This window comes from Symphalangus syndactylus, chromosome 3 (genome assembly GCF_028878055.3).
Source record: "Symphalangus syndactylus isolate Jambi chromosome 3, NHGRI_mSymSyn1-v2.1_pri, whole genome shotgun sequence".
Lineage (NCBI taxonomy): Eukaryota > Metazoa > Chordata > Mammalia > Primates > Hylobatidae > Symphalangus > Symphalangus syndactylus.
In genome coordinates this window covers 39,643,735-39,660,188 of record NC_072425.2, presented here as the reverse complement: position 1 = coordinate 39,660,188, position 16,454 = coordinate 39,643,735, and the positions used below count along the sequence as shown (strand labels likewise).

At 37.2% G+C, this 16,454-nt stretch overlaps 1 protein-coding gene across 3 annotated transcripts in view; it reads left to right on the top strand.

Moving 5' to 3' along the window:
• The window catches only part of SLC44A1 (solute carrier family 44 member 1), a 200,291-nt gene that overhangs the window by 58,486 nt on the left and 125,351 nt on the right, over positions 1-16,454 (top strand). For 2 of the 3 annotated variants that reach the window (XM_055271590.2, XM_055271589.2), the window contains exon 3: positions 4,924-5,066. The exons of the other annotated variant lie outside the window; for it this stretch is intronic. In XM_055271590.2, coding sequence (XP_055127565.1) covers positions 4,924-5,066 — 143 coding nt within the window. The remainder of the gene's footprint in view (positions 1-4,923; positions 5,067-16,454) is intronic. 3 annotated transcript variants of the gene reach the window in all.

The window sequence follows — 16,454 nt, the reverse complement described above, 5'->3', positions numbered from 1 at the left end:
GGTCAGTTTTCAGTCTTCTTTGTCTGTGTTCTTTTCATTGTTCTAGCTGCCCATGAAATTGAGCCTATGATTTCACTCCCTCATACCCTTTATTTTCTTCCCTCTTGAGAACATTTCAGTTCTTTTAGGGTAAACCTTGCATTTGTATATGCTCAATAAATGCTTATTGAGTAGTTATTCCCTAGACTTTCTATCATTCTTTTTTTTTTTTCCCAAAGTCAAGGTCTCACTCTATTGCCCAGGCTGGAGTACAGTAGCATGATCATGGCTCACTGCAGTCTTGAACTCCTGGGTTCAAGCAATCCTCCTGCCTCAGCCTCCTGAGTAGCTGGTACTACAGGCATGTACCACCACGCCTGGCTAATATTTTTATTTTTGTAGAGACAGGGTCTCACTATGTTGCCCAAGCTGGTCTCGAACTCCTGGCCTCAAGTATTTCTCCCACCTCAGCCTCCCAAAGTGCTGGAATTAACAGGCATGAACCACTGCTCCTGGCCTCATTGTTTTTTTTTTCCTTCTTCTTTCCTCATTCTTACAGAGAGGCATCCTATTACATTTTTTTAAAAGTCTGGAAATCTGACAGATTGATACAAGTTTATAATTAATTTTGTTTAATTTGTTTACATAAATATTCACTCTGCATCAGGCCTTTTCTAGGGCAGGATACTAATCCTGCCCTATCTGCTGGGTCCTAATAGCCCTCCGTATCTTAAGGCTCTCAAAAGAGGAGAAACAGAAGGCAAATGTTCCAAGATTTTACAAATCAGTTATTATGAGCTCAAGCCCAAGCACTGATGAGATACGGGCTTTATAGAGGTGAAGTGAAGGAGGTGGTATCTGAGAAAAAGAGAGTCAATATATGTTTTCATTAATTCCAGAGGAGAGGGCTTTAAGCAGAACTCCTTTTTTCCCTATCTTTTTATTTTGAAACATTTTGCCATATTCATACACCATCTCCCACCCACTCTATACATGTTTTTGTTGACCATTTTTTTCAAAACTAAATTTAGCTCTTCTGCTTTGCTCAGTTACTTAGTAAAAGCTCTATGTGTAAAATTCAAACATGCTTGTGAAATAAAAGTGTGTCCTATTTTTTTTTTACTAATAGCAAATAAAACTAAGCAAAAGCCCTTACTTAGGTACAACTAGACCTTGTGATATGAAGGGAAATGAGCACAGTTCATTAATGAGCAAATTGTCTTTCTCCCACTTAGGCAGTCGGTACTTATGAGTTGCCAGGTCATGCCTCTGACCCACCATCCCTGTATGCCTTCATCTGATTTGAGTCACCTCCTATTTGTGAATAAATTTGTCTGTTCCTCTTCTCTCTCTTAAAATAGCAGTGCTGAAAGCACTTCCATAGCTCAGTCATTTGAACATTTTAGCCATGGTTTTCTTCCTTGCTAATAGTCTTACTTTCTCTCTAAGATTGCTTCCTACTCCATGCTTATGAAAGCCTTCCTTATCCCCTTATCATTTGCTTCATTAATGTGATTTTTCCTTCTTTTGAATGCCTTTTCCCTCTCTCTCTGCTGAACCATTAAATTATTGAGTGTATTCTGTAAAGTTTCTCTCACCCCACTTTAATTTCATGTGCCACATTTTTTCCTTTCTGAAACCATATTGCTTCCCACATTTGGATTTTAGAATTTTTCTTTTTAAGGAGATTGTATTTTTAATTATATTTGGCCTAGTTCCCCATTGTCAGTGCTTGTACCATATGAGAAGTCCCTAGGATAATAGTCATGGTTTCTTCCCATCTTATTAGCTTATTATTCTCCTTGCTCACCCCCCACCCCTGGCAGCTTCCTACCGTCTCTAATGCTTCTGGAAGCTGCTAAGAAGTTTAAGTGGCCTATGTGAAAATATGTCAGTGTCCCATTTTAGCATATATATGTAACATTTACAATTTATACCCCTGCCTATATCCGAGAGGGTTGTGAGGTGGCTTATGATGATAAAGAAAAAAACCCACATGTCCAACAGTACTGTTAAAAATAGTCAGAAAAGGAAATCAGAAACCACTTAAAGGAATCTGTAACACAATGTACTTATCAAACATAAGAAGAAAATTCCTATAAAAAGTAAAAGAAGAACATAACCTTTTAATTATGTAACAACTTTGCTATTTTAGATTAGTAGTGAAAGAAGATTATAATTGTGGTCTGAAAATATTTTTGTACGGTAAGAAAATTACTGACATTCTCACTGTTCCCCCTAAAAATTTTTCTTCTAAAATAGAGAACCAAAGGGGTTTTTGTTAGTGTCCAATTACTGTTGTTAACCTCTTTAGTCTGACTTTCCCATTCAAATTCACCACTAACAGCTACCATTTATTGATCACCTGCCATGTACCAGACATTCAGCTAGGGATTGGATATGCATTATTTCATTTAGTTCTCATCATTAGGCTGTGAAATAGATGGTATTACTTTGTATTAGAGATAAGGAGGGAACAGAGTCTAAGTATGTAATTAGATCAAAATTACACAGATAGTAATTGGCAGAGTGAGGGTTTGAATCCAGGTCTTCTGAATACGAAGTCCATTCCCTTACCATTAATCTGAGTCTTCTTGTTAAAACATGTGTTGGAGGCCACGTGCGGTGGCTCACGCATGTAATCCCAGCACTTTGGGAGGCCGAGACAGATGGATCACTTGAGATCAGGAGTTCGAGACCAGCTTGGCCAATATGGTGAAACCCTGTCTCTACTAAAGATACAAAAATTAGCTGCATGTGGTGGTGCATGCCTGTCGTCCCAGCTGCTCAGGAATCTGATGCAGGAGAATCACTTGAACCTGGAAGGCAGAGGTTGCAGTGAGCCGAGATCGCGCCACTGTATTCCAGCCCAGGTAACAGAGCTAGACTCCATCTTAAAAAAAAAAAAATGTGTTGGAAAGGTTAGCTATTAAACCTCCTAATACTTAACCTCCTTTTCTAGTTTTTACTCAGCACAGGGCTTCCTAATTTGGAATTCAAAGATATGCTTAAAATGGCATGCTGATTCACACATGTAAATATGCAAATATGTATGCAGAGGATTAAATATTTTTTTTCCATGTCTTAGTATTGGGTTGAAGTTCTGAGGTGGGTTTGATTGCCCTACAGTGTCCTTGGAGGAGTCAGGAGAAGGGGAGAGGGGCAACAGGGTGAGTGTGAATGAGTAAGTACTGACCAGCTATGTCTAACCCTACTGCTAGCAGTTTGTGCTGCTTGGAGGCAGAAGGAGACTAACATGTATTGAGACATGCACTTTACATGTAACATGTATTATTTCATGTAATTCTCACAACAGCCTTTGTGGTAAGTGGTTTTAACTTTAGCTTATAGATGGCAAACTGAGGCACAGAATTAAGTAAGTTTGTCCAAGGTCACCCAAGAAGAAAATGTCATCAGTATTCCATTGATAACACAGGCTTTTCTGACCCCAAAGCCCACCATCTTTCCCTTATAGCATATTCTCATTTCTAATAATAGTAGCTAACAACTATAATAGCTAAGACTTTATTGAGCTCTTACTATATGCCAGGCAGGTTTTTTACCACTTTACTGGATTACATCATTTAATCCTCACAATAGCCCAATGAGCTACAATTATCTCAATTTTACAGATGAGTAAATTGAGACAGAAAGTTGAAGCTAGTGAGTAGCAAATCAGGGCTAGTCCCTACTCTCAGTCTACTTTTTTACGAAGTATAGCTTCAAGAAGTTTCTAGTGACTGTAGCTATGCTCTCTATTCTTTCCTTGTAGCTCCCTTACCTGCACAATGAACGTACATGGCTTATTTAGAAAACAGAATATTTAAAGGGAAAATACTTTTCTCTGAGGAATTGCATGAGTATAGTATTTTCCACTGTAGGCCTTGGATCTAGCAGGGCTATTTACATAAGTACTACTCGTGATACTTGGCTGTGATTAATTAAATAATGATAGTCTCTGCCTTCTTAGCCAGTTTACTAAAGATAATAAAAACGTAACCTTTTAATGATCAGGTTGAAAGAATAGTTCTTAACCTCAGTCTTTCCCCCCAATACAATCAATTTATCAGTAGTGATTCACTTTCTGTTCTTCTGGCTAGTAGCTTGCTGTCAAGCGTAGGCTTTTATTGCTTTGTTTTAGTCAGTGCATGCTTGACTTAGCAAGGCATGATGTGCTTCTGAAGTATCTACCATTTGCCTTTAGTACTGTGATGAAGCATATTCCCATGAAATGAAGTGACCTTTGCAGTATACAAAGCCAGTGCCTTACTCTCCTCCAGTCTTCAATATGAAGAGCATGGCAGTGCTTCGCGATGTAATTCTTTGACTTGTATATAGCTTTATTGCAGGAAGGAAACAGAAGTATTGGGTACACTGAAGCGATAATGATTCAAAACCCACGTTCCTATTTTTCTTTGAATTTTTTTCTTTCATCCTTTGCTGATGTTCACTTAATGGAACCCCTTTACAACCAAATGAAACTAAAGAATGAGGGAAGCTGGGTTTGATTCTATGCTCTGATCTTTACTAGCTTTGATGGCCTTGGATAACTTGTTTAATGTCTCTAGGCCTCAGTTTCTTCATCATGAGGATTAGAGATAATGTACTACAAGCACCTATTAAGAGTACACGGACTGGCACAGAGCAGATGTTCTGTATAGTGGAGCTGCTATTATTACTATTATTATTATTATAAAATTCAAAGTTGACCTCATGATGTAAAGTTTGGGATTTGTTTTGTTATGGTAGTAAATAGTGTTTCCCTATGGACTTCTTTATACTGCTTATGTGCAATCCAAGGAAAACAGTGGAATAGTGTTTGCAGTAAGGAAAGATAGCTCTTTGTTCCCTTCAGCAGACAAAAGAAGCTCATTATCGTATCAACTAGTGACTGTTGGCTATTGAAATGGTTTATTTGTATGTTTTTTTCTGTTTCTTTCCTAGGGATTTATTTGTGGCTTTTCAATAGCAACAGGTGCAGCAGCAAGACTAGTGTCAGGATACGACAGCTATGGAAATATCTGTGGGCAGAAAAATACAAAGTTGGAAGCAATACCAAACAGTGGCATGGACCACACCCAGCGGAAGTGAGTAGACTTGCTGAATGATGAACACATGGAAACTTTGAAAGAGGCACAGAGAAAATCCTGCTGTTCTTACTGTTTTAAAGATAATATCTTACCAAATATTATTTTTATGTGACTTCTGTTGGTGTGTTTGATTTTTTTTCACTGAACCCTTGAATGATTCTTCTTTTTGGTCTACAAATACATTCTTCAGGAAACAGAATTAGCTACCATGTTAAAATGGGCTACCTTTACCCATGTTAATGGGTAAAGGCTTGATTTGAAAAGGTTATTCTTTTACTCTTTTTTTTTTTCATTAGCCTTTAAGTTGTACACTAGTTTTAACCCTGTAACATTTTTTCCTCTAAGATTATACTTAATGGGAGACAGAGGGATGATAATGGATTTTGAAATATTAACATTATAAAAAATATTTTATGTTGTATCATTTATAAGTATACATCAGTTTCCAACTTTGTAAAAGATACATTTTGTCAGACTTTAAAATTTGCTTTGGGTTCTCAATATTCATCTTTTAGATTTCATGAAATTCCTGACTTAATTGACTTTTTCTTCAAAAGAGCTATCATTTTGTTTTTAATACCTGTGGGGAAAATAGATTTCATCTAGCATATTTTATGTATGGTGCTAATATATTTGTACAGACTATATATTTATGCCCCGTGAAACCTTATTAGGCATTTTAAGTATCTAACTTGTTCTTCAGAATTAACAAAACTAATTTTAAGGTAGTAGGCTAACTAATCCAGTTAATGCACTTTATAGGAAAAGGCTAAGCAGGTATCATTTTTAAGGTTATAGGTCTATTATAAAGCATTTTCCAGGAAGGTAGTATGTAATAACTGTATTTATTATTATATAAATCTGTCAATTAAATCTCGGCCCCTAGTGGGAAGTATAAGATTAATTTGATAATGTCACAACCCTGAAGAAATCCAAATAATTTCTCAGCATTATTCCTCCCATTAATGAAGATAAGATAATGCAGTTTTTTGTTTTGTTTTTTTTTTGAGAGGGAGTCTCGCTCTGTCGCCCAGGCTGGAGTGCAGTGGCGCAATCTCGGCTCGCTGCAAGCTCCGCCTCCCGAGTTCACGCCATTCTCCTGCCTCAGCCTCTCCGAGTAGCTGGGACTACAGGCGCCCGCCACCGTGCCCGGCTAATTTTTTTTTGTATTTTTAGTAGAAACGGGGTTTCACCGTGGTCTCGATCTCCTGACCTTGTGATCTGCCCGCCTCGGCCTCCCAAAGTGCTGGGATTACAAGCATGAGCCACCGCGCCCAGCCAGATAATGCAGTTTAAATAAACAAATTTGTAAATAACAACAATGAGTGTTTGTATAGCATCCCAAAGTCAACTAGCATGTGATACCACCCTGTGAAGTAGGTGAAACAGAGGCTCGGAAGATTGAAGTAATTTTCCCGAAGTCACATGTCTGGTGGGCTGTAGAATATCCAGCCCAGAAGATGAGTTTTTCTCTTGATATGTACCTGCATCCATTGAGAGAAGTGAAAGTTGGACTCTTAGCAATTTGAAGAATTGTTCCATTTCTTCTTCTTTATGATTGCTTCATGAAACCAATGCAAATTTTAGACTGTATGTTATTTCTTGTAGCAAGACTACCATTTTTTTATTTTTATTTTGAAATAAATTTAGACTCATAGAAGTTGCAAATATATTAGAGTTCCACAGTACTATTTTTTTGTAGATAGCATCTACTCTGTAAAATATTATTTAATTCTTTAATGCTGCTGACATGTATCAAATATAAAAATTACAATTTAGATAATTGAGGAGATAAGAAAAGGGATCTTCTCCCTCAGGTCTTCTGCTTACATGGGATTGGAATCATTTTTATGGCTCCTTTCATAACTTGCTGTGACTCCAAGCCTGTTCTCACCATAAAGTTTGTGTAAATGCCACTCTTCATATTTAACCTTGTGGTGATTCATCTGTTCAGTGGAGCAGACTGCAAATACTTGGATTATTCTATGTACCTTTCGGCCTCTTCCAAGAGAGGATACTTAATTATTCTGAAAAAGTGGTCACTATTCCCTGAATGTTTAGCATAGTCAAGAGCCATTCATATAGAGGGAAAATAGTTTCCCAAGTGTAGCTGTTCCTTAATTAATGTACACATGTTTAAAATTTATTTTTGATTTCTACTTCATCTTCTCTTACTGTATGACCTTTTTAGTGCTAACCTACTTAAGTATTTCTATTAGTGTTTTTGTAAAAAAATGAGCATTCTCTTTTTTTACCTTTCTCAGATAAGTCTATAATATTTCGATCTGAAAAGAGACAGAAAAGCAGCAGTCTTTGTGTTTGTCACCTTCATTCCATCCTCTTCTTTCTCCTGAAAATGCATTGGTTTCCGTCCTTTACACTTATTTCCTCATACTTCTTTGCTTCCTTATGAACTGTAGGCCCTTGTGTAGCTATATAGTATTTTTACACCTGTTCCGTCTGCTGGTACTTCAGCCTAACCTTGATCACTTTCTCCCGTACTTTACTGTCAGCCGCTAGTACAGTAGCTGGTCTTACTAGGACCTTTATACATATTTGTTGAAAAAGTCAACAAATGAGTCCTCTAAAAATCTCAACTATAACTCTTTCTTGCCTTCATGAATATTGTTTCTTCCATCAGAAAAAAAACTTCCTTCCAATCTGCACATGGCTAAACTCTACTCATCCTTCAGCTCTCAGCATAAATGTCACTTCCCAGAGAGGTCTTTTTGTTCTCATAATTTAAATCCAATATTCAAAAGTACTCTCATTGTATCCTGTAATATGTGTAATTATATACTTATTTTTTGATTATTTGTTAAATGTGTATTCTAAGTGCCAAGAGAGAAGATATGAGATATATTGGATTCACTGCTATGTCTCAGATCCTAGTTCACTGCCTAGAGCATAGTAGGCACACATTTAAATGCTTGTTGAATGGATAAATCAATTTATTTCTTTAGAATATGTTTTAAGAAGTAAATTAGTGAGTCTGAGGATTTGTGTATTTTAAAATTATTAATGCATATTGCTGAATGGCTTTCCATAAAGACCGTTCCATTTATATTCCCACCAACAGTGTTTGAGATTGCTTTATCTTTGCTAGTATTATTAGTTTTTATTATTTACTAATTTTTTTAGCCAGAAAATGGTGTTTTATAGTTTTAATTTGCATGACTTTGATTATTAATGAGTGTGAACCTTTTTTCTCCATGTTTGTTAGCCTCTCATGAAGACTGTTGTGCTAGCGTATCTATTCTTGGTCGTCTTATCTCTAATCTGCTCCATCCTTTATACTGTGATAAAGATTAAGTTCTTTAAAATAGGGCTCTTATGTTGTCATTTCCCTCCTCAAGAGCCTTTCCTTTGGTGGTGTTGTCTATAGCATCAAAGAAGAGCCCACTCAGCCCTGCCCTTTCAGGACTATTGTGATCTGGACCCGTTTCACCTATTCAGTCTCCTCCCACTGTTCCTCAGTGTGATGTTCTTATTGTCTGGGACATTCAATTCATTCTTACCTCTTTGCTGTTCCTTCTACCCTTCTGCCAGTCTGAATTCTTGAAACACTTAAGACGCGTCTCATAACTAACCTCTGTATGTAATGTTTCAAAACTAACCTTATCTGTAGTGAGCTTTCCTTTAACTGAACTTTCCTATATTATACTTGTTATTCTACTGCCTTCGGTTTGCACTCTAATTGTATTGTGTGTTTCTCATCTGTCTATTAATTGGCAGTTGCTAGGTAACAGTATTACTGTAAACTTAATGGCTTAAAACAAGACACATTTGTGATCACTTTCTGTAGGTCAGAAATCTGGATGTGGCTTACCTGGGTCTTCAGCCACAGAGTCTTCCATAAGGCTGCACTTAAGTTGTTGGTCAGGGCTGGGATTTCATCTGAGGCTCAATGAGGGGAGGTTCCCCTTCTAAGCTCCTGTGGTTGTTGGCAGCATACAGTTCCTTGAGGGCTGTTGGACTGAGGGCGTTTGTTCCTTGATGGCTGCCATTTTTTTGATGGTGGGGATCAGGGTGGTAGTAATATATTTTGAACTCTGATTGGGAATTCCAAAAACATACTTTTTCTGCCACATTCTAGATTGTCTACAATCTTTAGGTCTATAATATATAAGTAGCCTTAGAGTATATATGTCAATTTTAGATAAAAAATTATCATTATTATTATTATTATTATTATTATTATCGGAGGCAGAGTCTTTCTCTGTCACCCAGGCTGGAGTGCAATGGCGTGATCTTGGTTCACTGCAACCTCCGCCTCCTGGGTTCAAGCGATTCTCCTGCCTCAGCCTCCTGAGTTAGCTGGGACCACAGGCATGCACCACCATGCCTGGCTAATTTTTTTTGTATTTTTAGTAGAAACTGGGTTTCGCCATGTTGCCCAGGCTGGTCTCGAACTCCTGAGCTCAAGCAATCTGCCCACTTCGGCCTCCCAAAGTGCTAGGATTACAGGCGTGCGCCACTGCGCCCAGCCTTATTACTATTATTGTTATTATTGCCAGAGAGGAAGCTCGCTATCTTCCATATCAATTTGGACAGAGCAGAAACGGTCCCATTTAGTTGGAAGATGCCTGAATTAGTGAGTGTGTGGACTGAGCAGGGACAAAAGGTCTAGCTTTGTTTGCCTCTGGGGAGAAGATTGGGGTGAGGGCAGGGGTGTTGTGCTTCTATCAAAGATGGTCCCATGTGCTGGGTGCCTGAGATGGGAGAAGATAAGGCAAAGTGGTGGTAGCTCTTAGTAAGCATAGGTCATCATTGTAAAACTGGGTGACAGTAAGTAAGGAACTGCTCTTAATCTTTTTGACATAAGTATTATATCATTATTAGAACTTTTCCCTCATTCTTCAAACAGTCCTAACACAGAGCTTAGTGTCTGCTTTCTTTGTTACTCCAAGAAGTTTTCCCAGTGTATCTCACACATCAGTATCAATTCTTCCATAGAGGGTTTAAAGATATATTTTTGCACAAATCTAATTTTCTTTTTTATCTTTTTGTCTTTTTTTCCAAGGAAACCATTTAAAGTCCCAATCACTGATAAAGTCTCCATTGCCCTAAAATGCCTCTCCAATTTCAGATAATCTGTATTAACAGGATGTAAAGAAGTAGAGGTCTGTGGAGGATGACAGCATCTATGTATGAATAAAATCTATAGGGGGTGCATTTTATTTGAGCTCTTTTCAATTTCCTGCATAATCTTTACCAGAGTACCTAGTAAAAACGGAATCAGAGTGTGAGTTTTACTTCTTTCTCTTAATTGTTCTCATTGGCAAGGTACTCAAAGCTTAAAATGTTTGTGCTAAAACGATCCTTGAGATCATATTACAGGTGAAGAAACTGAGTCTAGGAAACATGAGTGACTTGATGGAGATAGACCAGTCGGTGCTCTTTGCATCATACACTAAAATAGATCTGGTGAGCTGTATGGTAATTCCAGTTTCCCACCTTTTTTGCTTTGGGAGTTTCTCCCTCCCAACATTTAAAGATGAAAGAAATTTTTAGGGGAACTTGATGAGTCCCAATTCACATTAAAAAAACTTTGAAAGGAACCAAAGCCCTTATACAATCTAGGAAGGCTTTGAGGAATTTGAAGGCAATTTTGTCTCTTTCTTTCTCTGTCAAAGGATATGAATTGTGATGATGAACTGCATTTTTGTTTTGTTTTGTTTTTACCATTTGTATGTTTTCAATATTTACTGAAAAATACTTAGCTTCAAATTGATAGTAGGGTTTTTTTAAGTAAGATAATTGATTGTTTAATAAACAGTGGTCTTATTTTAAGGAAATTCCATTTTTATAATATCTACACATACACAGAATAGGACTTTAGTGGCCACTGATCACCTTCTTTAAAGTCGGAGTCCTGTATCTTTAGTGTCTCTGGTTCAGTCTACCCCATGATCACATATTAACTTATGCAGAGTATTATTTAGGGGATTGTACCAATATGAAGACTGTGCTCACGCTTTAAATGATTGCGAAACTTTCTGGGCCTATACTATGCCACATAACCATCTATTTTAGGGAGAATATTATTCTTTAATTAGTCAGCATGTAAAACATGCCTCTTTTGAAGACTTTTTAAAGAGTTATTGAATCTTATCGACTGTGCATACCTGTTCCTGTTTGAAAAAGAACTAGAAAAATACAGATAAAATATGCTAAAATATTTGCATGGAAGGTCCTCTTATCAGCTAAGTACTTGCACATTTTTTCATTATGTGACTAGGACTTCTCTTCCTCGTGATGACTTAAATCATATTGCTGTTTACTGAGTGACTATCCTTCACCATTTTTGAAAATTATGTTTATTATTTTATTTAGCCCTCAGCAAACATTTATTGAAAATCAGCTGTGTGCTACAGACCACTATTACGAATACTAAAATAACAAGCAACCTAAGTGGTTGAAAAAAGGGTTTGGTTAAATTCATTCATTCATTCATTTGTGAACTCTGTTTGAGATTATACTCTTGAGCAAAATGAGCATACTTTTTTTTAATCTCATGGGAATTACAGTTTTGTGGAGACATCAATAAAATCATCATACAATCACAAATTATTATAGCTATAGATGGTTTTGAAGAGAGCAGTGTAAGGGTATGAGAGAGGTTATAATGGGAAGGCCATGAGAGAGGTTACAATGGGAGGTCCTGGCCGGGTCCGAGACACTGTGGAGTCAGTAAAAATGATGCTGTAGAAGTATGTCCATAGCATGCAATGTATGCGTAACATTATTAAGAGAAAAATAAATTGCAAACCAGTACGTACAGCATGATTTTATTTATAAATGTAAAAATTTACATGTACATAGAAAAGCATAGAATGACATGAAAATGTTAACAGTGTGATTAGCTGTTGAATTGTGGATGGTTTTAATTTTATACTTACCTCTTTTTTCCTAAGTTTCCTAAAATCAATATATATTACTTGGGTAATGAAAAAAAAAAAGGATGAAAAGACATTTGTAGTCCCTGTCCTTGAAGACCTTGCATTCTACTGGGGAAGACAAAATACATAGAGAAATTATGACAGTTCAGTGATGGAACGTCATGTAAAAGTGTTGTCTATTGAAAGCTGAGTGACTCCACTTTCCTGAGTTCCTAACAGCAGGCTGGTGGGGAGAGGAAAATAAGGCAATTTGATGATAGTACTGGAACCACCATTGCATTAGTTTCCTAGTGTTGCTGTAGCAAATTACCATAAAGTAAGCAGCTTTAAACGACGAAGTTCTGTAAATCAGAAACTGAGGCAAATTCGTTGCTTTAAACAACGAAGTTCTGTAAATCAGAAGTCTGCACAGCGTGGCTTAGCTGGTTCTCTGCTGTAGGTTTTGAAGGCTGAAATCAAAGTGTTGTCAGGGCTGTGATTTTTTTCTTGAGGCTCTAAGGAATGAATCCTCTTCCAAGCTCATTCAGGCTGTTGACATAATTCAGTTTCACATGGCTGTAGGACTGAGTTCCTATCTCCTTGCTGGCTATAAACTGAGAGTCATTTTCAGCTTCTAGAGATAACATATATTCTACAGTATATATTCTATGGCTCATGACTCCCTTCCTCCAGCAAAATTGGGTCAGATTCTCAGTTGTGAATCTCTCTGACCTCCCCTTCAGGGCAGCATCTTGTTTGCAGGTTGTACATGTCAGTTGAAGACTCTCAGCCAGTGACAGGGGTTCAGGAACAGGGTAATTTTAGGCAGAGTTTTGGAGCCCCATTTAGGTATAAAGATGCTAACTAAATTTTCAGAAGGTAAGTTTATGGAGATGTCTTTGAAACTATTTTTTGTCATATTTTGGGGGTTCAAGGCAGGGCTTGCATTTTATCAGGGTAAAGTCAAGTAAAGTCGGCTGTGGAAGGATGGTACACATAATGGTGATTGGATGAAGAGGTGAATAGATGGTTATGAGGGTTTGGGGACTGAGAGGTGGCTCCAAGAGCCCATCTTCTGGTGAAGATGGAACTCTGATTAGAATACCAAGCTTGGTTCTCACCGTCTGAGGAATAGTGTGGCTGAGTCTACAGGTTGGAATTCTTGTTGGCCATCCTAAAGCCCAGAGAAGACTGGCACACACAGGAAGGTGCTCCTGACTCTATCTTGTACTCCTGACGCTATCTTGTGGAGTTGTAGAAGCTCAGAAGAAGAGAGGTATACATGTGTCCATTGGACTAATTCTTAAGTTTTACAGAGTGTTCTCCTTACCTGTTGTCAAGGTATTCCTCAGAGCAGCCCAGTAGATCACCTGCTTCTTCCCACACTTAGGGATACATTTAAACAAATGGATATGCTCTAAGCCTTTGATGAATTTGGCTTTGCTTTGAGGGAAAGCACTCCTCTCTCTGTCTCCTGTCAATACTCTCTGATTCTAACTCTAACCTACTATCACTCCTACTTTAGCATAAAGTGAAAAAGAGCAGCCTAGATAGATACCTCACATAAACTTGTATTTGAGAACTTATTTCCCCCCAAATTTACAAGCATTTGGAATTAGTAACATCTGTGATGTTCTAAATGAAAACTTATTGTATTATTTATACAGTTTTTTTTGTTTGTTTGTTTTTTGAGATGGAGTCTTGCTCTGTCACCCAGGCTGGAGTGCAATGGCAAGATCTCAGCTCACTGCAACCTCCGCCTCCTGAGTTCAATAGATTCTCCTGCCTTGGCCTCCCAAGTAGCTGGGATCACAAGCAACCGCCACCACACCCAGCTAATTTTTGTATTTTTAGTAGAGGTGGAGTTTCACCATGTTGGCCAGGCTGGTCTTGAACTTCTGACCTCAATGTTCCCCCCACCTCAGCCTCCCAAAGTGCTGGGATTGTAGGCTTGAGCCACTACACCTGGCCTATACAGTTTTTTTCTAAACTTTCATTCTCTCTCCTGGAAAATATTAGAAGTCATAAAGACGCTAACTAAATTTTCAGAAGGTAAATTGATGGAGATTTTTTGTCATATTTTGTCACCACACTACTCTTTAGCCTAAATTTTTAAACTCTTTACAAAGGTAACATCTGTATTGCTCGTGTAATTCTGCCTTTAGGATAATACTTGCTGTGGAAAATACTGCTAGCAATTTGGAAGAGGAGATCCAGCTACATACCTTAGAAAACACAGGAGTTGAAAGTCAAAATGTTTTGCCAATTCTAAACAGGGAAGTGAAAAACTGTTTAACAGAACTAGGTGACATGTATGCAGCTAGGCGGCAAGGAGAGGATGATTGGTTTTTCTCCCTGTTGTTTGACTAGGTGTATATATTTGCCATGTCTAAGTTAAACAGCTGATACAAATGCTCAATCCGAAGTCTCACTGCTTGAGTTGATTCTAGGTTACCTGACACCTGTAAAGATTTTTATAAGCTTTAGTCATTGTTCATGAGCTGATAGACAATGACCTTTGTAATATACTTCAGGTAATTATTAACTGCTTCAACTATGAGTTTGATGGTGATTGGTTTGCCACCCACTTGTGTTTACCTGGGTGTAAGAGTTGAGGGCACCTAAGAAGTTAGAAGGCACACAGTCCACACACAACCACCCTTACATCTGACCCCAATTTCAAGATCAGGGGTCCATAAAACCACCTATTTCCTGGCAAATAACCACCTATCTCCAGCTCCTCTGGTCAATTTGATACCATGTGATCCCAAACTCCTAATCTAAACAACATTGTTGGTCTTTCTAGGGTGGTCGACGCCCACCCTAAATACTACGTGGAATGGTCTACCCTGACCCTAAAACACATTGTTAGACTTCTGTGACCCAAGAGCACCAAGTAAACAAAGACACTCCGATAAGGCTTAGAAATTAACTCCCGGAAGTGAAGGGCAAAGTCTAGATCTCTTTCTGCGTAAGGTTAAATTCTTACTATACACTGGGGCTCATTAAATTAAATTGGATTTTGTAAAGTCGATTTTCAGAAAGAAATTTAAAAATATTTCATTTTTATAGTTTTGTTGAGTTATCACTTACATATAGTAAAATTTACTCATTCAAGTGTAGTTTGAATTTGGTAACTATATACAGTCACACATCCTCCACCACAATCCACACTTCTTTTGCTCTTAGGAAATTACCTTGTGCCCCTTTGTAGTCAGTCCTTGCCCCTATTCTTGTCCCTAGACAACCACTGATCTGCTTTTCATAGTATAGTTTTGTTTTTTCTAGAATGTCATATACAAAGAATTATACATTATATAGTATTTTGTGTCTGCCTTTTAAAACATATCATAATAATGCTACTGAGGTTCATGCATGTTGTTAAATATATCAGTGGTTAGTTCCTTTTAAATTACTGAGAAATATTCCATTGTGTGGATATAACACAGTTTATCTGTTCACTAGGTTTTTTGCTATTTGGGTTATTTCAATATTTAACTTTTTTTTTTTTTTTTTTTTTTTTTTTTTTACTATTGTGAGTAATACTGCTTTAACAATTTGTGTATGTAATTTTATATATTTCATTTTTCTTGGAGAGTTAGATATATAGCATTGAGATTGCAGAGTCATGTGGTGAGGATGTTTAACTTTATAAGAAATTATCAAGCTGTTTCCCAAAGTGGTTGCTGCACTATTTTGCATTCCCACTACAAAAGTAGGAGGGTTATATTTGCTTTACTTCCTAATATTTTGTATTATGGGACTTTTTGTTATTTGTTATATTTTATTTTATTTTATTTTTTTAGAGATAGGATCTCACTATGTTGCACAATTTGGAGTGCTATGGCTATTCATTGGCATGATTATAGCACACTACAGCCTCGAATTCCTGGCCTTAAGTGACCCTGAGGCTCCCAAATAGCTGGGACTATAGGTACAGATCACCATGCATGTCTCTGTTCTTTTTATTCTTAGCCATTCTAGTGAATCTGTAGTGGTATCTCATTGTGGTTTTAATTTGCATGTTTCTAATGACCGATGATGTTGACCATCTTTTTAAGTGCTGGTTGACCATCCATCTGTTTTCTTTTGTGAAATATTCATATCTTGCATATTTTAAAACAAACTGGTTAGTCTTAATGAGTTATAAGCACTAAATCTGTATACAAGACCTTTGTTAGGTGTTTTGCAATTATTTTTTCTAATCTTTGGTTTGCTTTTTGTTTTCTTAATGGCATCTTTTGATGAGCAAAAGTTTTACATTTTGGTAAAGTTGAATTTGTTTTTATTAATGGCTCATGTTTTTTGTGTACTATCTGAGAAATTACTGCCTTACCCCAAATTCACAGTGATTTTTTTTGTGCTTTCTACTGAAAATTTTTTAGTTAGCTCTTAGGTTTGTATATATGATTCATTTTGATTTAATTTTTGATTATGGCGTGAAGAAAAGGTCAAGGTTTATCTTTTTTCTCCCATACAAAAATACAGTTATTCCAGAAGCATT